The 19253-nt window shown below is 49.3% G+C and overlaps 2 protein-coding genes across 2 annotated transcripts; one reads left to right on the top strand and one right to left on the bottom strand.

Annotated features, from left to right (window-relative positions):
- The first annotated feature begins 130 nt into the window (after positions 1-130).
- Positions 131-3040, top strand: ZFP57 (ZFP57 zinc finger protein). Its single transcript, XM_069488243.1, has 3 exons — positions 131-179; positions 609-713; positions 1783-3040. Exons 1-3 carry the CDS (start codon positions 146-148, stop codon positions 3018-3020), a joined length of 1377 nt encoding a protein of 458 aa, XP_069344344.1. The 5' UTR covers positions 131-145; the 3' UTR covers positions 3021-3040.
- Positions 3041-3932: 892 nt separating this feature from the next.
- On the bottom strand, positions 3933-13424 carry MOG (myelin oligodendrocyte glycoprotein). Its single transcript, XM_069488244.1, has 8 exons — positions 13273-13424; positions 11722-12069; positions 7676-7789; positions 6381-6401; positions 6027-6047; positions 4637-4816; positions 4325-4345; positions 3933-3990 (listed from the first exon to the last, which is right to left on the bottom strand). Exons 1-8 carry the CDS (start codon positions 13355-13357, stop codon positions 3977-3979), a joined length of 804 nt encoding a protein of 267 aa, XP_069344345.1. The 5' UTR covers positions 13358-13424; the 3' UTR covers positions 3933-3976.
- Between the last annotated feature and the right edge of the window lie 5829 nt (positions 13425-19253).

Below are 19253 nucleotides of genomic sequence, written 5' to 3'. Positions count from 1 at the left end.
ATGTCAGTCTGTGTGTGTACGTGGACTCCCTGAGTCTCTCCTGCTGTTCTAGAAGCCAGTCACCTTTGAGGATGTGGCAGTGCATTTCTCCCAGGAAGAGTGGGAATGTCTCGGTGCCAGTCAGAGGGTCCTTTACCAGGATGTCATGTCAGAAACCTTCAAGAACCTGGCGTCTGTGGGTAAGAGGCTGGGTTCCCTCCTGGACCCCTGGAACATCCTGCTTCCCTGGGCAGGTAGATCGGCTCACAGTGAGTTTCACTGGCCCCTGGTTCTAATCTATACCTTCCAGGAGTGAAAGATCCAGAGCACTAAGCTCAGGGGTAAAAAGAGAAGCGATGAAAGCCTATATGAAGGCAAAGATAGCACTTGTAAAACCATAACAGTGTTCTCAAAACATGCGAATCTGCCTGTCACCCAGTCAGTATTTACCAAGTTACTCCTGCATGCCAGACTCTGCTGGGAACTGGCCCTCCGAACGCCTCCTCCCTGCATCTAAGTGTCCCAGGCTATGTTGTGAAACAGAGGGTGCAGGAGGTAGCCTGTGGTCCCCATCGGGTATGAAGGTGCAGCCTGGGACCCACTCAACTCTTTCTCATCCCACTCGCCAGCCAGAACCTTTCTGCATAAACCAGACCTGATCAGCAAGCTTGAGCAAGAAGAGGAGCAGTGGAGAGCGTGTCTCCTTCCCCTGGGCAGAGAAGGTCTCCTTTCAGGTAAGAATTGCAAGGGAGAGGGGAAGATACCAAGGGCCTGGGACAAGCCCTGGAGGGCTGGAGAGCTGACTGAGCGTCAGGGCTCTGTGTGTCCTCTCCCAGCCTGCGCCTGTCCAGCCCGGTCAGACGTGAGATGGAAGAGACCTTGCGATCACGGTCTCCAATCCCTTGGCTTCAAGGTGACTGTCACCCTTTCAGGGCATGGGAATGTCTAGGGATTGAGAGATTACACGTAGGTTGCTTGTGTCCATTATACTGCTCGGATTAAGAAAGTTCTTTCCAAGAGAAAACAGAAGCGAGGGAGAGAGGCTCGATGCTGGGTTGGAGTAAGGGAGGCTTGTTCCTGGGAGCAGAGTGCGGATTAATAACACCTCTTCACTCTGGCGTGTCCCGGTGTGCATGAGGTATTATATGGTCACCTGTGGGTATCTGGGGGACTGTGAGCAATACTGACAATGCGAGGAAATGGATTTCAAGAATTGTGGTTGTGGCCGGGCGCGGTGGCTCACGCCTGTAATCCTAGCACTCTGGGAGGCCGAGGTGGGCGGATCGTTTGAGCTCAGGAGTTCGAGACCAGCCTGAGCAAGAGCGAGACCCCACCTCTACTAAAAAAAATAGAAAGAAATTATATGGACAGCTAAAATATATATATAGAAAAAATTAGCCGGGCATGGTGGCGCATGCCTGTAGTCCCAGCTACTTGGGAGGCTGAGACAGGAGGATCGCTTGAGCTCAGGAGTTTGAGGTTGCTGTGAGCTAGGCTGACGCCACGGCACTCACTCTAGCCTGGGCAACAGAGTGAGACTCTGTCTCAAAAAAAAAAAAAAAAAGAAATGTGGTTGTAAGTTAAAATTCAGATCTCTGATGCTGGTTCCAGTTAAATTTTTATTTGCTTTTAATTTGAAAAGCCAAACTATTTCCTTATTTCTAGTCTTTGAGGCCCAAGGGTGAGGGTGACTGTGTTGGGTGGGAAGGCAGGGACAGAGAGGGAGTGGCTCGGGCTGGACAGAGCTCGAGTTGGGGTTCTCATAGGGAACCTCATTGTGTTCTTCCTCATTCACCACAGGAGACGAGGAGGAGGAGCTTCACGAACAAGAGCAGAATCTGAGAGATGAGGGGACTGGTGACGACCAGAAGGTCACTCTTGCTTGTGGAGGGGCCTGCCGGTGCCCGTCCTCTGCTCCAACCAGGTCTCTGGGCAGGACCCCCGTGTTCCAGGCATCCCAGGCTGGGCCACCCCTTTTTTGCCACACCTGTGGCAAGAGTTTCAGCAGGCGCTCCTCCCTCTACAGCCACCAGTTTGTGCACAGCCCCAAGCGGACTGACAGCTGCCGCAGGTGTGGGAGGCTGTTTCGGACCCCCAAGTCCCTCAGCTTCCACGGCCGCCTGCCCCTTGGGGAGAGACCCTTCTCTTGCTCACTCTGTGACAAGACCTACTGTGATGCTTCCGGGCTGAGTCGCCACCGCCGTGTGCATCTGGGTTACCGGCCCCACTCGTGCTCCGTGTGTGGGAAGGCCTTCCGGGACCAGTCTGAGCTCAAACGCCACCAGAAGATACACCAAAACCAAGAGCCGGTGTCTGGAACCTGGGACTATACTGTGAGGATTCCAGGCGCCACCGCTGGATGCCAGACGCCCAGCATCGGAAGCCCAGGGGCCGTCCAGGAGCTTGTAGGTGTGGGCCACACACCAGTGGCCAGGACCCAGAAACCCACATTTAGAACTGAGGGTCCTGTGGCCCAGCCCCAGCCCCCTGTGCTTGAGAACCAAGCCCCTGTGACCAGGACCCAGGCACCTAACACTAAAGCCCCCTGCCTGGATGGCGGATCCAACTCTCATCCAGTGAAGCCCTCAGGACTCCAGGTCTTCTCTTGCCCCCATTGTCCCTTGACTTTTAGCAAGAAGGACGATCTTTCCAGCCACCAGAAGACCCATCCCACAGAGCAGCTGAACCGCTGCTTCCATTGTGCCAAGTCCTTCAGTTCCTTCTCCAGGCTGGTCAGGCACCAGCAGACCCACTGGGAGCAGAAGATCTACCGTTGCCCGATTTGCGACCTCTGCTTTGGAGAGAAGGAGGGCCTTGTGGGTCACTGGCAGGGCTATAAAGGCAAGGAACTGCGCCCGGGCAGCGCTCGTAAATGCTGGGTCACCCTGGGCCAGTGGCTTGGCTTCTTCCAGGATGCCTCCCCTGTGGCTGGGAAGGGTGGGAAGTGTGTGGAAAATGGGTCTCCCAGGATCCACACACCCCAGAGCCAGGGCAAGAGAGGCAAAGCAGAGGAGGCAGCGAGTGAGGGTCTTGAAACATAAATAAGTGGCCTTCCCGACTGAGGTCTTTCTTCATGTTTGGTGTTCCTGAGGACTGACCTCCAGGGCAAGGAGGCTGGGTTGGAGGGAGAGAGGTGAGTGGATAATGAAGGAAATACAAAAATAAGAGGGAAAAGAAATGTGCACGTGGAAACTCGTATTATTGTTGATCAGCACCTGGCTTCTTTCTTTGCGTCTGACAGACCATCAAGTGGCAATTGCTGAATAAAACAGCGGACACTGGTAGGTGTGAGGAGGAGAGGAGAGGAGTGTGAGGGAGCCACGTAGAAGTAGAAGGGAACAGGTGAGAGGTGCCCAGCTGTCACCCCTTGCTCCCCTAAGTCTTTATTAGGCTGCCGAGACAAGATGGAGCACTGGCCGGTATTCTATGGGCTTCTCCTCATCCACGTTGTGATCAGGGCTCCCCATATCCTTACTCTGCAGCTCACTCAATCTCTCTTTGAAGTTTTGGACTCTTTCTGCTCCTTCCCTTCTACCCTCCACACCTCTCAGCTCTGCCCAGTCAGGGCGGGGGTCTTGGAGAAAACCACCCCCATCTGCAGAGTTGGCACGCCGCAGTCTTCAGCCAGCGCGGAGGTTCCTGGTCTGCAGTGCCTGGCAGAGGCCCTCCTGTCTGCTTCTCTCCAGCACAGGCATCCTCAGACCAAGAGAGCACCTGCCTGTCCTGAGCCAGAGAGGGCTTCCAGGTAGGACAGGAGAGGAGTGGAAAGATGCAGCTAGAAAAAAGGGGGAAAGAAAGGAAGGAGCTGGAGAAAGGAAAAGGTAGAAGAAGGTAAATCAAATCTATGTGGACTTCAGAGTGTTCCTGGAAGTGCAGATTGGGAAGTCCCCACAGCAAAGATGCTAGTGAGTGTGCAACTTGATGGATGAGACATCCCCAAGGACCGATCCTTGGACCAACCAGGCTCTCCTCCACCCCCGCCAAGACGTGACATCACTCAGAAGGGGTTTCCTAGAAGAAAGACAAAGTAACATGAAAAGTCTGTGTCAGTAGTTTCTATCATGAAACCATGAACCAGGGTCACCTCTCTCTGTGCCCGCTTCAGTGGCTGGTCTGGAGGTGAGGCACAGGACAGCTGGCATGGGATGGGATCCCTGCTGAGGGGCACCTGCGGTGGAGCAGATTGAGCAGCAGGTGGGAGTGCCCGCAGCTGCCTTCCCTTCTACCTCTCAGGTGAGGCAGGCTCCTCCCCCGGACTCTCCAGCCCCTCCTTTCCTCTGGGACCAATCCCTCCATAGCCCCTTCCCTGGCTTTTTACTCTCCCCTTGCAGGAAAGAGAACTTACTTAGCTCTTCAAGGAATTGCCCTGCAAACAAAGAAACAGTCAGGTGATCAGTGGAAGGTGACTAGCTCCTTCCCCCACATCTTCCCTGTGGACATCTGGAGTCACCCGCCCCCTTTCTGCTGAGGGACGCCACAGATGCAGGCAGTGGTTCCCTTCACTTTGAGGACCCTGGGGTTGGGCACAGGGCAGAACAGGAAGGAAGCCCCAGTTCCCCTACTCTTGAGCCCTGGTTCCATTCCCTTCCTGCTTCCCTTCCAGGGCTGACTCAGTTCCCCCTACTTGGTGGTCCCGCCTGCTACTCAGCCACTGCACCTGCTAGTCTTCGATGCAGCCAGTTGTAGCAGATGATCAAAGCAACCAGAGGTCCAAGGACTGGCACGATTACAAACAGGGTTATCTTCCAGCAGGGCACCCTCAGAAAGTGCGGATCTGAATTGTTCACCAGAACGAGCAGAGTTAACACATATTTCTCCTCATGCCCCAGCCACCCTTCTCCTTTTTGGGGAGGCAGGTGGATCGCTCAAGGTCAGGAGTTCGAGACCAGCCTGAGCAAGAGCGAGACCCCGTCTCTACTAAAAATAGAAAGAAATTATCTGGCCAACTAAAATATATATAGAAAAAATTAGCTGGGCATGTGGCGCATGCCTGTAGTCCCAGCTACCCGGGAGGCTGAGGCAGTAGGATCGCTTAAGCCCAGGAGTTTGAGGTTGCTGTGAGCTAGGTTGACGCCATGGCACTCACTCTAGCCTGGGCAACAAAGCGAGACTCTGTCTCAAAAAAATAAATAAATAAAATAAAAGCATTATTCTGGAAAGGGGTCCTTTAGGCTTTTTCAGACTGCCAAAGAGATTTATGGTGCAAAAAGAGTTAAGACCTTTGATATTCAGATTCTGCAAAACAAAGATCCTATTTCTCCTCTTTGGCTGTGCGAAGGCTGTGTGTGTGTGTGTGTGTGTGTGTGAGATCCGCATGCCGGTCTAACGTCCTAAATCCTAGCATAGAACCCTGTTGTGTGCCCGGCGCCAGGGGAGCAGAGTAGGGCCACCTATGGCCGCAGGAGGAGAGGCTATTCAGGAAGGGTGCTCAGAGCAGGAACCATCTGTGCTCTGCCCAATGCCATCTTGTAATTTCTGCATTTTCTCTACAAATGTTTGGGTGCTCTTCTGTTTTAGGAGTTGTCCGTATGCACGGGGCAATCTGTAGTGAATAAAAAGGGAAGAGACCATATTCTTGAAGGGTCAACTTCCTAGTGGGGCTTGGTGGCTCTTCACTCTTCCTCCAAGAAGCCTTCCCTGATTAGTCATGTTCCGTACTCATGAAAACTCATCCTGCCGTGCAGGTGCAGTATATGATGTACTTGTCCTTTGTTTTCCTGATCAAGTCCGTATTTCACCTCCCCACTAAACACCAAGTTTACGTGCAAAGGATCTGTTTACTTCCCCTTTGTAATTCCCGAAAAGAGAAATGATATGCATAAGGAGTTAACAGAACATACGAGTTAACGTTTTTGTAAAGCAGTTGGCATTATACCTGGCAAATAAAAGCAGTAGATGAGTATTTTTATCTCACCAATCCTAACTGCAAATGATGACTTATTCAAAGAAAGAGAGAAGATGGGGGGCGGGGTCCCTGTTCCCCCCGGCGACTGGAATCCGAGTAAAACGCCACGTTGACCCGGGAGGGCCGGGACACCAGCACTCACCAAAAGTGCGGTGGAGATTCTCTGGAAGGGAAAGAAACGGAAAGGGACTCAGTGGGGCTCAAAGCATCCTCTCTCCTCTGAGTCTTTGTTATTTAATTGCTTAAAACGGATTCTGGTCTAGACACACTATAGGGAAAGGAAAACTGGAGGCTTCCACTTCTACCCTGGCTGAAGGCGGGGGAGGGCGGTGAGACTTTCCACAATTCGTGGCTGGTTGAGGACTTAAGCAGTGGATTTTCCAACCGAGGGCGCACCGGGCACGGGAGGGAGGCAGAGGTGGGCCGAGAACATGACATTTCAGCTGCGCCAAAAGACCAAAAGGGAAGGATTGGGAGGGAGGGGCCTGGAACTCACCTATCTCTGCTCGAAGTTTTCCTAAAATAGAAAAAGGCAACATTTTAGTTCCCGCTGTGGCACCAGGAGGGCCCTGGCACACCGCGCCGGGCCTTCCCGCGGGCCATTCTCCGCACCGCACCGGGGAGCGCCCGGGAGGGCGGGACGGGCACTGCGTCGGGACGCTCTTTCTCCGGCCCAAATCTGGGTTAGGTAGTGGAATAAAGAATCCCAAGGACAGTGCCCCACACCTGAGGGAGTTTGTAACAGCTCCCCCCTGCTCTCCCTCCTCTTGGCGGTTCCTAGCTCCCTCCACCACTGCGGCCCGCCCGGTGGCCACCTCCCATCTGAACAGGAAGGAAGCACTAGATATTAGGGAGCCACGTTGTGACCACATCAGTACCCGGCACTTTACATGACATTGTCCCCTTTAATTCTCCCCAAAATTTAGGAAGGAGGATGTTTTCTCTGCTTGACGGACAAGGCGACTGTGGCTCGGAGAACCTGAGAATTTTGCTCGGAGCTCAGTGTCTGAGGTGGGATCCAAACCCAGGCCCGGCTCCGGCATGCGGGTTCTTTCTGCTCGGCCATGCGGGCGGAAGGCCTGCTCCGTGTGCAGGAAGCAGGTAGCCAAGCATCCGGGAAGAATTCAGGGGCGAGAGAAGACCACTGTCGATCCCACCAATTCCCGCACCCCTCCCCATACCCGCCTTGCGCCTTGCGGCTTTAACCTCTTAGCGACAAACGGGAGGTGGGGGAGGGGCAGTGAGGGACCTCCCTGCTTTGGCCTGGAGGAGACCCTGGTGCGGGAGAGGGAGCAGGAGGCAAGCTCTGGGCGCAAAACAGGAGCTTCGGGGACAGCTGACCCCGAGTCCTCAGCGTCGAACGGAAAAGAAGGAGGAAACACTTTTTGAACACCTACCATGTGCTTCATGTCAGTGTCTTCATTAAATACTCCTAATAGCCTGGGCGGTCCGACTTTGAAACTCACACTCTCCCAGTTGCAAGGAGCTGCTAGGGATGGTACAGGGGCCTGAGCTCTGCCACTTACAAGCTGTGTCACTCTGAGTGAGTCACTGAGCCACTCTTGGCCTCAGTTGTCTCTTCTCTAAAATGGGGTTATTATATGCCATACTTACCCCATAGAAAAATGCAAGGTCCTACTATTCAGAGAAAGCATTCAGTAAGATACAAGACATGCTGTCATTATGGAGCTCTAAGCCCAGAAGTCACTCAAGATAACTGTTAACTGACGTAGCTCCGAGACCAGCTCATTTCAGGGAAGGAGCTTGATCCGCCCACCCTCCGCCCCGTACCTCTCAGTCTGCGCTGCAGGCAGAGGAAGAGGAGGCCCACAGCGATCTGCAGGAGGAGCACGGGGAGCACGGCGATGAGAACCAGCACTCCAGGGCTCACCCAGTAGAAGGGATCTGAAAGGCAGAACCGACATTGCCCAGCGTTTCATCCTCAGCACCCAGCAGCGCCTGGGGCTCAAGGACCGAGGGAATGAAGGCGTGAACATTACTGCAGTGCAAAGAAGGTGACACAGAATGGACACTGGAGCTTAGCCTTAAGGAAAAGTGGGCTTGTTTCCAGGCCGGCTAGTGGTTTAGAACAGTGGTCCCCAACCTTTTTGGCACCAGGGGCCGTTTTCACGAAAGATAATTTTTCCACAGACCAGGGAGGTGGGGATGGTTTTCCGATGATTCAAGCACATTGCATTTATTGTACACTTTATTTCTATTATTATTACATTGTAATCGAGAATGAAATAATTATGCAATAATATATAAAGAAATAATTATGTAATATATGATGAAATAATTATGCACCTCCAGGGTTGGGGACCCCTGGTTTCAAATGACAAGTGGTTTAAAGCCAAGACTGCCGTTTGGGGAGTTTTAAGAACAGGCTGAGGGACTCAGATCTGATCTCAAGGCCAAGGGTGCCTTGAGGATTCCAAGCTGAGGAGCGACAAGATCAGATGGACCGGCTACGGACTGGAGGAGAGAGGGAGGGCAGTTAGAAGGCCCTGGTAGCAGTCAAAGTAAAAATCAACACGAGCCTGAGCTAGGACAGTGGCGGTGGTGTAGGAAGTCAAGGGATCTGTGAGCTTAAAAGGGGAAAAAACACATATTTATTTTCAGTAACCTTTAAACTGAAATTTAGTGTTTCTTTTAATTATGTTTGTAGGCAATTCACCACAATAACATGAACGAAACTTTGACTTTGTCATCAATAAAAGTCACAAATATTTTCCCATCACATTAGAGCTATTACAGAAATCTCAAAATATCACTTATGGGATTTTTTTTTTTTTTTTTTTTTTGAGACAGAGTCTCACTCTGTTGCCCGGGCTAGAGTGCTGTGGCATCAGCTCAGCTCACAGAAACCTCAAACTCCTCAGCTCAAGCAATCCTCCTACCGCAGCCTCCTGAGTAGCTGGGACTACAGGTGTGCACCACCACACCTAGCTAATTTTTTCTACTTTTTAGTAGAGATGTGGTGTTGCTCTTGCTCAGGCTGGTTGCTAACTCCTGGCCTCAAGCAATCCTCCCGCCTCAGCCTCCCAGAGTGCTAGGATTACAGGCGTGAGCCACTGTTCCTGACCAAAATATCACTTATGTTGATCACTATTTTGAAATTACACTAATTTATTAGGGCTACCCTAACTCTTGTTATTTTAATATTTTGATAATTGTATTTCAATATAAATGTTTTATTTTGTGTATTTAAAACATTCTTCTGAAAAGGGGTCCATCAGCTTCACCAGTCTGCCAAAGGGGTGCAAGACACTCAAAAAAGATAAAGAATCCTGTCCTGGAGCTTTTCAGAAGGTGGGATATGCAGGATTTGATGCTGTTCAGATATGGAATAGGATGGCCAGTGAAGGAGGGGTGACCTTCACCTCTCGGGCTCCCATCTATAATCCTTCTCCCCAGCATCCCAAAGTTACTTGTCTAACCTCAATGTTCCACGCTGCAGTTGAAGCCCTGTTCATCTGTCCTTTGCCTTAGGGGGGCTAGATAAGGAGACTGCCATGAAAGGGGGGCGATTAAGTCACAGCCAGCAACATTAAATTGGCCCAGGAGGCTGGCTGAGGCATAACTACAATCCTTCAAGCTGCAGACTACGGCTCTTGTCTACTTTTGTGTTCCCTGGGAGAAAATGCAGCAAACTTCACCTACAAGTTCTTAGTGAAAGTCACCCATAGCAATGTGATTTAGCAGGTACATACTTAAGGTTTTTTTCTTTCATTTGCAAACATCTTATCTTTCGCAAAGGATTAGAATTATAAAAAGAAAGGCCAGGCACAGTGGCTCATGCCTGTAGTCCCAGCTACTGGGAGGCTGAGGCAGGAGGATCGCCAGCACCCAGGAATCTGAGGATACAGTGAGCTGTGATCATATCTCTGTACTCCAGCAGACGTCTGAATCTCATCCCGCCCTCAGAGCTATCAGTTTACAAGGAAATCCAGGGCAAAGAGTTCTTACATTTGAGTGATCCATTCTGGGGCATTTAGCGATGAAATGATCGTGCTGCCTAGGATTTGCCTCTGCAGGTGAGCAGGGGAGGCGAGTGGTGCTAGGGGGGCCCTTGAGCCAGGTGCTCCCCAGTTTGTGACTGCGGCAGCCGGGGGTGCCCATCGGGCATCTGATTGTGGTGTGTTCTGTGCCTTTGTATTAATACATGTTTTTAAGTTGCGTAATGGAGAGTTTAAAGAAAGGCTTAGTAATAAAATCACAATAATGACAAGAAAAATAATAATGTCAAAAAGAGAGATCAGAAACGCTTTCCAGAAAGAGGAGATGTAATTACACATGGAACTTGCAATAACACAATTACTCCATTTCATTCATAAATTTGTGGTTTCCTGGCCCCTCAGGCTAGGTGAGTGGTACCTTGTTTACTTGTAAACAGTCTTTTTTTTTAGATTTTTAGGCATGCAGACCAGAGCAGGGCTTGGAATGTGGAAACCAACTCAAAAGAAAACTTTCTCCCCTAAGGCAAAGTTTCTGGTTTCTTTCTTTCTTTTCTTTCTTTTCTGGTGCACCGTGGGACTGAGGGGAGTGTGTTGGGAAAGCAGCTATTGAACTAGGAAGACGCTGAGCAGGAAGGAGGAAAATCTGCAAACTGGAGTGGTTTTCACTATCAAACTTCTTGGCAGGTAAGAAGTCCCCAATAAAAATAGCTTTGTGAAAAACATTCTGAGACATAAGAGGCTATTTTCGTATCCCTGCAATCTGCCGCTAGAAACAGTGCTTTGTTGTTCCGCATACAATGCCACCTTCTGGTCCCAGCACTGCAAGGGTCACCCCACCCCAGGCACAGAAGTGAAGGGTTGTGTGTGTTTGCACTGCAGGTGGGGAGGAGGGGACGGGGGAGGTTCCGAGGCTCAGGCCCTCGGGACATTTCTGTTCTTCAATTAAATAGCAGTTGACTTGCAAAGCTCCCCCTCCATCCACTCCACCTTGTCGACATCTTAATCATCCTGAGACAGCACAAGAAAATAAGCTCCAAGATCATCCATCACACAAAACATACTGGAATTGAAATTCCAGAGAATGGAAATGGGGAGCTAAAGCCCACAGGTGACATTTCCTTTACTAGTTTATTAGCTATGACTCTGCGTGTGCTCTCGTGTGCGCGCGTGTGCACGCGTGTGTGTGCATATACGAGGGCTGTCCGGGAAGTATCCAGCCATGGAATAAGTTCTCATTGCATTAACAATGGCGGGTACTTTCCAGACTATGCACACTCACAAACACGGGGTTTTGTTTTTAACCCCTACATTCTGTAACTTGCTTTAATCACTCAGAAATATCTCATGGGATCTGCTATAGCTCTAAAACAGTCTTTCTACTGGCTGCATAATATTCATGGTTTGGATACCACTCATTTAGTCATTTCTCTACTCAGGGACATTGATTTTTTGGGGGGCGGTGCACAGACAGGGTCCCATTCTGTTGCCCAGGCTGGAGTACAGAGGCCTGATCATAGCTCACTGCATCCTCGAACTCCTGGGCTTAAGGGATCCTCCTGCCTCAGCTTCCTGAGTAGCTGGGACTACAGGTGTGCACCACCACGCCCAGCTAATTTTTCTTATTTTTTCTAGAGATGGGATCTCACTATATTGCCCAGGCTGAAAGACATTGACTTTGGTTCCAATTTCCTTCCCACTCTGAATACTGATGCAATAGACAACCATGAGTGTACAGGTTCCTGTTTACTAATGTGTGTATTTCTATGGAATTGATCCTGAGAATCAATTCTGAATTCTGATTCTCAGAGGTGAGATGTTTGGGTTGAAAGATCTCATTTCAACTGGGAGAGTGATCGAAGTCTCAATCTCACCACTCACCTTCCACTTTCAATTCCATGGCTGCCTCCTCTTGGTAAGAATGGTCTCGGAAGAAGCAGGTGAACCCTCCTTCATCTGAGAACCTTACGTTCCGGATTTTGAGGGTCACCTTTCCCTCACCAATAGTGTCTTTCAGCAGTTCCGTCCGACCCCGGTATTCAGGGGCCTGCTCTCCATCTTGGTCCTTGCCGTTCCGGTAGAGATGCACCACCCGAGAGAAGGGGGGCCGGTACCAGCCCACCTCCATGCCTGTGGCGTTCTTCCCAGGAGACACGCGGCATGGCAGTTCCACTTCATCTCCCACCAGAGCCCGGATCGGGTGCCTTGGTCCTATCACTCTGAACTGTCCTGTCCAGGACACCAAAGAGAAGAGACGGAGGTTCAGAGGGGGCCTTGACAAACAGGCGTGTCATAGGCAGGGCTGCTTCAAAACAGGGAAGGAAGACAACATTTAATTTTTAAGTGGAATTCTAGAGCCAGGGAAGAGTACAATTTTTCTTCTTGAGGAAAAGAAAAAAAAAAAAGCCTCTGTGAGTGTCTTGGACAGAACATTCTAGCAACGATCTCATCCCAACAGATACTGCCCACCTTTTTTGCCAACTGTATCCATCTCTGATCCTGAGCTCAGCCCCCAGGTTCCACCTCGGTGATCCGGCACCTCCCCCAGGCCTCCCTGTTTGGACTTGGCCAAATTCACCCCTCTTCTCCCCTTAGAGGGTTTGCTGTTGTCAGTCCACCCACTTGACCCTCTCTCCACCACTTCTCCCTCTGTCCTTTGTTCCCCACATTCTCCTCTGAGATCTTCCGCCCTGATGATAGCTCTGTCTCATTCTGCTTTTCCCTCTGTACCTGCGACCTCACTGCAGCTTCTGGACCCTGCTCTGAACATGGTCCCAGTCTTCTGCCTACGTGGACATGTTTTTCAAGCCAGACCCTGAGCTACTAGAGATAAGGCTGGTTTCTCCCTTAGACCTGGAAATGGCTCCCCAGGGAGCCTCCCCAGGCTCCCCAGGGACAGACCAGCCTCCTCTCCCAGGTGGCTCCCTGAGGTCAGGAGTCTGTGTTCTCTCTCTTTTATTTCTCCTCTGTGGAAGAGAGCAGGGCTCCTTTATAAAAAGTCATTGGTGCCTGATTATGCAGCGCAAACTCTCAAACATGATACGATATTATCATTCCATAAACTATTTTCGAGATTTACTATGGACAGGCACTGCTAAGCATGTTATATATCTCATCTCATTTTACCCTGACAACAACTTCAAGAGGTTATTATTTTATCCCCCTTTGAGAGATGAAAAGCCAAAGCTGGAAAGATGGGTAAGCACTAGTTCAAGGACGGCTTCACTTAAAGTCACGTTAAAGAGTGTGGATTCTAACGGGAAGGCTGTAGGAAGCCACCTGGAGGTTTCTGAGGAGGAGAGCCACGCCCGCAGACCCCTGTTTAGAAAGGTAACTCACATAGCAGCTCCAGGGTGGTCGAAGGGGTGGGCCTCAGGAAATCAGCCTTTCTGTTCTCAGGGTCTCCCCAGGGCAGGAATAAATGTGGCTTACCTGCATGGCTGGAAGGCAGCTGGAGCAGGAGAAGGAGGAGAGAGAGGAGGCAGCTGGGCAGAGAGGGGCTTGCTAAGCTGGCCATCTCCACTGTTCCTAGGGACAGAGAGCCCCGCAGCAGGGTCAGGCCAAGCAGAGGCCCTTGGGGGACATGTCGCCTTACCACTGAAAGCCGAGGGAGGATCGGGGATGGCAGTGCTGCCCAGGCCCTGCCTCCACCCCGGCTGCTGCCACAGCTGTGCTGGTAGGAACGGCCCCACGTCACCCCTGCCAGGCCTTATACAAAAGGGCTACAGACCGAGGGCATGACCTGGGTTTGCCTGCCCCACCCCCTCAGAGCCACGGAGCAGCGGCTGCCTGGTACTGGGCTTCCCCACTAGTCCCCGGGGAGACACAGCCTTTGAGGGGGCTTCTGGGGGCTGATCAGTGGGGACCGATCACTCACTGGACCTCAGGAAGAGGCTTGTTCATGGAATCTGTAAGGTTCCACATCCGGGAACTAGCCAAGAGAAAGAAATTATTGTTGGCTTAAAAAAAAAAAAGAAAAAAAATTTTAGACTTGGTTTCCTATTTCGGTTGTCTCACAATTGCCATTACCAAACCATTCTTCCTAATGTCTAACCTCCCTCCTACTGCAAATCCAAATTCCCTTCCGTGTGTTTAGATATGTGATGGGTTGCTTGGGTTTAGTTAGATTCTTGCCCCCAAAAAATACATTTAGGGAAGTCAGGAGCTGAACGTCAGGAATTGACTGCTGGTGCTCGGAGAGGCAGGGCCGGAGGGAGGAGGAGCTGCCAGGGCAGCAACTGTCAGAGGCACAGGCCGCCGGGACAGAGCCAACATGCGGGGCACATCCCCCGACCTTGGCATTGCTCTCCGATTTCCTCAGTGTCAAAGGCGAAAGTGAAATCTGGAATGGAAATAGGACCTTCTTTCTTTTTTTTTTTTCTTCATTTATTTTTATTATTATTATTTTTAAATCCACATCATTTCTTTCTATATTTAGTAGAGACGGGGTCTTGCTCTTACTCAGGCTGGTCTCGAACTCCTGACCTCGAGCGATCCACCTGTCTCGGCCTCCCAGAGTGCTAGGATTACAGGAGTGAGCCACTGCACCCGGCCAGGACCTTATTTCTTATCTCTGGACTCAACTGAGAACTGCAAGGGTGAGACCGGCATTGGCATCAAGTATCAAAAACATATTTTCCAATCTTAGAGCAAGGATGCCTCATCAAATAAGAAAAAAAGGATCAGAATGGACAATTTAGAGTCATACTGTCTAATGCAGTAGTCATTTGCCACAAGTGGGCATTTAAATTAAAATTAATTAAAATGAAGTAAAATTAAACATTCATTCCTTGATTGCAGTAGCCATGTTTCTTTTTCTTTTCTTTTTTTTTTTTGTTTAGACAGAGTCTTGCTCTGTTTCCCGGGCTAGAGTGCCGTGGCGTCAGCCTAGCTCACAGCAACCTCAGTCTCCTGGGCTCAAGCGATCCTCCTGCCTCAGCCTCCCGAGTAGCTGGGAACCAGGCATGTGCCACCATGCCCAGCTAATTTTTTCTATATATATATTTTAGTTGGCCAGATAATTTCTTTCTATTTTTAGTAGAGACAGGGTCTCGCTCTTGCTCAGGCTGGTCTTGAACTCCTGACCTTGAGTGATCCACCTGCCTAGGCCTTCCAGAGTGCTAGGATTACAGGCGTGAGCCACCACGCCCGGCCACTAGCCATGTTTCAAATGCTCAATAGCACTGTAGTTACTGGTTACCGCATTGGACAGCACAAACATAGAGCACTCCTGCTTTTGTCCAGGATGGGCGTCGGGGCTAAAAGGACGGATTGTGGTCAGCTGAGTCTGGGACTTGCTTATTCTTTTTCCCTGCAAGGTGGCTGGAGTTTGAGCACAAGCAGTTTAGCTACTTGGAGCTGTGTGGTTGAGAGTCAAGGTCAGAGGGGTGAATCCCATGGAAAAAGGAGCTGCTGTGGATCCCTTTTTCTCAAATGGGGATTCTCTCCTTTTGGAACCTAAAATATCCTGGGATACTCTTCCTCCATGATGCACATCCAGGTAGGAGAGTGATGTACAAGCTGCTTTCTGGGCAGGGCTTGGGGGTGGCCGGGTGCTTGCAGCGTCCAGCACAGCCCAGCTGTCAAAGCTGGATGGGGGATTAGGATGGAGAGATGGGCCGCGAGGAGGGTCAGGAACTAGCCAATCAAAGCCACTCAGGAGAAATCACAGCGTCTCTGACAAAACCCAAAACCAAACCAAAACCAAACCCAGCCACTTTACTGAGAGGTTCCATGTGTCACAGTTCTAAGCGGTTTACTTACATTAGCTCATTTAATCTTCACAATAGTAAAACTATTAACACTCTTATTTTGCAGATAAGGAAACAGAGGTACAAAAGAGGTGAGGTAACTTGTTCAAGGTCACAGCACCAGGCAGTGGCACAGCTGGGCTTTCTGGCCCCAGAACTGGTACTGTGACCACCACACCACACAGCCTCCGCGGAGCTCGCCTGGCTCACCTCCATGCCTCACCTCCATGCCTCAAATCCCCCGCAAGGGTGGATTCCTGGAGCTGTGGTGAGCGGTCCCTGGGATGCCGTGGTCTTTGGGCAAAGGTGATGTGTACAGGGGAAGGGGGGAGGGGCCGCCAGCGAAACGAAGCCCGCAGTGTTTCCACGTACAGAAATCTGGGGTGCAGGAGCATCCGGTTTTGCTGGGCACGGATGTGGCTGTGTTCAGGAGCTGAAACCACCCCGTGTCGGTCAGGGCTGGTCACTTCTTTCAGCACTTAAATGTCATTTTAATTGATTTTGAGTAGCACATGTTATGTTATCTTGCCAGGGTTCTCAAGTTGCTTCTTGTTTGTGTTTCTCTCCTCAATAATCTCAGTTTAATCTACATCGCTCGCCATGTCTAATGACAGGCCATGTACGAAGTGACACACTCTAAATACAATGAATGTGTATGGTAATTAACACGCTGTCCATATGGAAATAGTAAACATCAGTAAATGGGAGCTCACCTACATAGTTACCCAGTAACAGCACTGTGTAAAATTTTCCTGATAATGTGTAAAATATATATTTCACACTATTATTGCAAATGATAATAGACACATTGTTCTGCTTTTTGTGTTGTACAATAACGCATAATTCCACATTAATGCATAATATAGCTCTTTTGTACTTTTAAAAATTGATTTTATGTAATACCTTGAAAATCTCCCAGCCATCTAGAGCCAACCGGTATTTTCTCCCAATCCTTCCACACACGCGTACGTGCCAGCAGAGGGCGCTCCAGGGAGAGTCGCGGCCCGTGAGGGTTTTCACGTAAATAGTAACAATTAATCTTGGGGATCTTTCTTTATCAGTACCTAAAGAACATCCTTATTTTATAGCTCCACAATGTCTTATTGCATGAATATATTATACGTACTTAACTAGTTTCTCAAGATATTCAGGCTGTTTGAATTTTTAAAATATCTATATTAGGTCGAAGGAAAAATGTATTCAATTAATTTAAATTAATAAATATTTAAGTGGGGGGCCGATGGGAGGTTGCTTGGTGGGTGCAATGTGCGTTGCTCTAGCGATGGACTCACTGAAGGCCCTGACTTTACCGCAATGCAACATATCAATCTAGAAAATTGCACCCCATGAATATATACAAATCAAAAATAAATTAAAAAAAAGAAAGCATGCTTACATTTGTCTTTTATAGCTGCATATGTCATCCCATGTAATATGAACCAAGGGAGAAAGAAACATGTTCTAATAACATTCTCACAAAAAAATTGTTTTAAAAGTAAAAATTTCACATGGTCTATGAAAAAAATAAATATTTAGCAGCAAGTGTTATGTGTCATACTTTATATTAGATTCTGATTATAACGTTTTGGCAAGACAGACAAGGTTCTTACCCTCATGAAAGTTATATTTCAGTTATATTGCTGCTATATTCCAGTTATATGTTACCTAAGGACACAAATCAATGAATGTCAGGCCATCATGTTCGACCTTTTTACCCTTACGTCTCCTAACGTCTCCTAGGGCCAATTACATAATTTGAGGGGCACACTGCAAAATGAAACTGTGGGCCCCTTGTTAAAAAGCAGGGGCTTTCTTCTGTGTTTTCACTCTCAATGGATCACGTGGCTTTTGTTTTTGTTTTTCTGCTTAGGGTCACACTCCTTCAGGCAAGGAATACTTACAGGGGAGTACAGATCTCCACAAGTGCCTGGGACCCTGCCTTCCACCTGGCAAGAGAGGTGAGAATGCCTGACTCCTCCCTTCCCCTCCCCTGTGCCCAGGCCCCCCGCTGGGAGGGAAGTGGCACCCAGGGTGGAGGAGCAGGCAGCTGAGAACCGGTCCAGGGGAAGCTGGGCTATGTGGGGAGCAGGACCAAGCTCCAAGTCCCCAGCACATGTTCTGTTGGCCCATCAGACTTCATGCACAAATTGAAAGAGAAAATTATTAAAAATTTCAAGACAGGGACCACAGAGCATTAACACTTAAACACAGCATATCCTTCCAAGCATGGGCCCTGTGTGACTGCTCCGTCACAGGCCCTAGAAGTTTACTCTGCTTTCTCTAACAGTGGATTTGTTGATTCAGAGAGCATGTGCTTCTGTAATTTTTATAAACATTGAGGCCAGGAGTGGTGGCTCATGTCTGTAATCCCCAAAATTTTGGAGGCCGAGGCAGGAGGATCGCCTGAGGCCAGGAGTTTGAGAACAGCCTGGCAACAGAGCAAGACCCCATCTCTGCAAAAAAAAAAAAATTTTTTTAATTAGCTGGGTGTGGTGGTGTGCAACTGTAGTTCCAGCTACTCGGGAGGCTGAGGCAGGCGGATCACTTGAGCCCAGGAGTTTGAGGTTGCTGTGAGCTATGATGACACCACTGCACTCTAGCCTGGGCAACAGAGATTTTGTCTCCTTAAATAAATAAATAAATAAATATTGATAAATTGCCCTGCACAGAGTTGTATATGTTGTATATGTGTACACACTATACCTCAGCTTTCTCCTCTGTAAGTGAGGGAATAATATCATCCACTTAATTGGAGTTTTCATGAGAATTCCATGAATGAATTCAGCTGAAATTCCTTAGTGCAGGCTGTGAGTGGTGCTGTGAGTCATACACAGAACCTTCTCAGTGAGTGCAGTCACTAGCTCTTATATGCAGCGATTGTCTTCTGTAATGCCCACCAGTGTCATAAATGTTTTTCTTTCTTTCTTTTTTTTTTGAGATAGGGTCTCTCTCTTTTGCCTGGGCTAGAGTACAGTGACATCATCATAGCTCACAGCAACCTCAAACTCCTGGGTTCACGCGATCCTCCTGCCTCAGTCTCCTGAGTAGCTGGGAGTACAGGCGCGCACCACCACACCCGGCTAATTTTTCTTATATTTTGTAGAGATGGGGTCTCGATATTGCCCGGGCTGGTCTTGAACTCCTGGCCTCAAGCGACCCTTCCACCTTGGCCCCCAAAGTGCTGGGATTACAGGTGTGAGCGACCGTGCTCAGCTAGTGACATAAATGTCAGGAGGAATTTGACATTTTCTTGTCTACTCTTATGGTCCTATTTTCATAACATTTGTGTGTTTGAATTGGTCTGGATATTCCACGGAGACTCAATGACTATCAGACTGTAAAATGTCTAACTTATATCCATTTAGCCAGATGCTTCATAGGTCTGCAGGAGAAATAAGAACACTCATCTAATCAATCTGATGCAGCTACCCAGCAAGTGAGTACTTGTAGCTTGTGTGCATATGTGTGTTGCAGTGAAGGCAGGGGCTGCTCTTTTATTTTTTTATTTTTTTTTATTTCAGCTTATACAGGGGTACAGATGTTTAGGTTACATATATTGCCTTTGCCCCACCCAACTCCGAGCTTCAAGCGAGTCCATCCCCCAGACGGTGCGCACCGAGTCCATCCCCCAGACGGTGCGCACCGCACCCATTCGGTGTGAAT

Source organism: Eulemur rufifrons, chromosome 15 (assembly GCF_041146395.1).
Source record: "Eulemur rufifrons isolate Redbay chromosome 15, OSU_ERuf_1, whole genome shotgun sequence".
NCBI lineage: Eukaryota > Metazoa > Chordata > Mammalia > Primates > Lemuridae > Eulemur > Eulemur rufifrons.
The sequence above is the reverse complement of the archived record's forward strand: the minus strand, read 5'-3'. Positions and strand labels throughout refer to the sequence as shown.

What these genes read in the sequence shown, in the direction of transcription:
- ZFP57 (XM_069488243.1), top strand. Translation starts at nt 146, where the DNA reads ATGTCAGAAACCTTCAAGAACCTGGCGTCTGTGG. An exon ending in CAAGAACCTGGCGTCTGTGG is followed by an intron (nt 180 to 608) that starts GTAAGAGGCTGG and finishes CCCACTCGCCAG; the next exon opens with CCAGAACCTTTCTGCATAAA. An exon ending in CAGAGAAGGTCTCCTTTCAG is followed by an intron (nt 714 to 1,782) that starts GTAAGAATTGCA and finishes TCACCACAGGAG; the next exon opens with ACGAGGAGGAGGAGCTTCAC.
- MOG (XM_069488244.1), bottom strand. Translation starts at nt 13,357, where the DNA reads ATGGCCAGCTTAGCAAGCCCCTCTCTGCCCAGCTGCCTCCTCTCTCTC. An exon ending in GCTGCCTTCCAGCCATGCAG is followed by an intron (nt 12,070 to 13,272) that starts GTAAGCCACATT and finishes TGTCCTGGACAG; the next exon opens with GACAGTTCAGAGTGATAGGA. An exon ending in GAATCTCCACCGCACTTTTG is followed by an intron (nt 4,817 to 6,026) that starts GTGAGTGCTGGT and finishes CCCAAAAAGGAG; the next exon opens with AAGGGTGGCTGGGGCATGAG.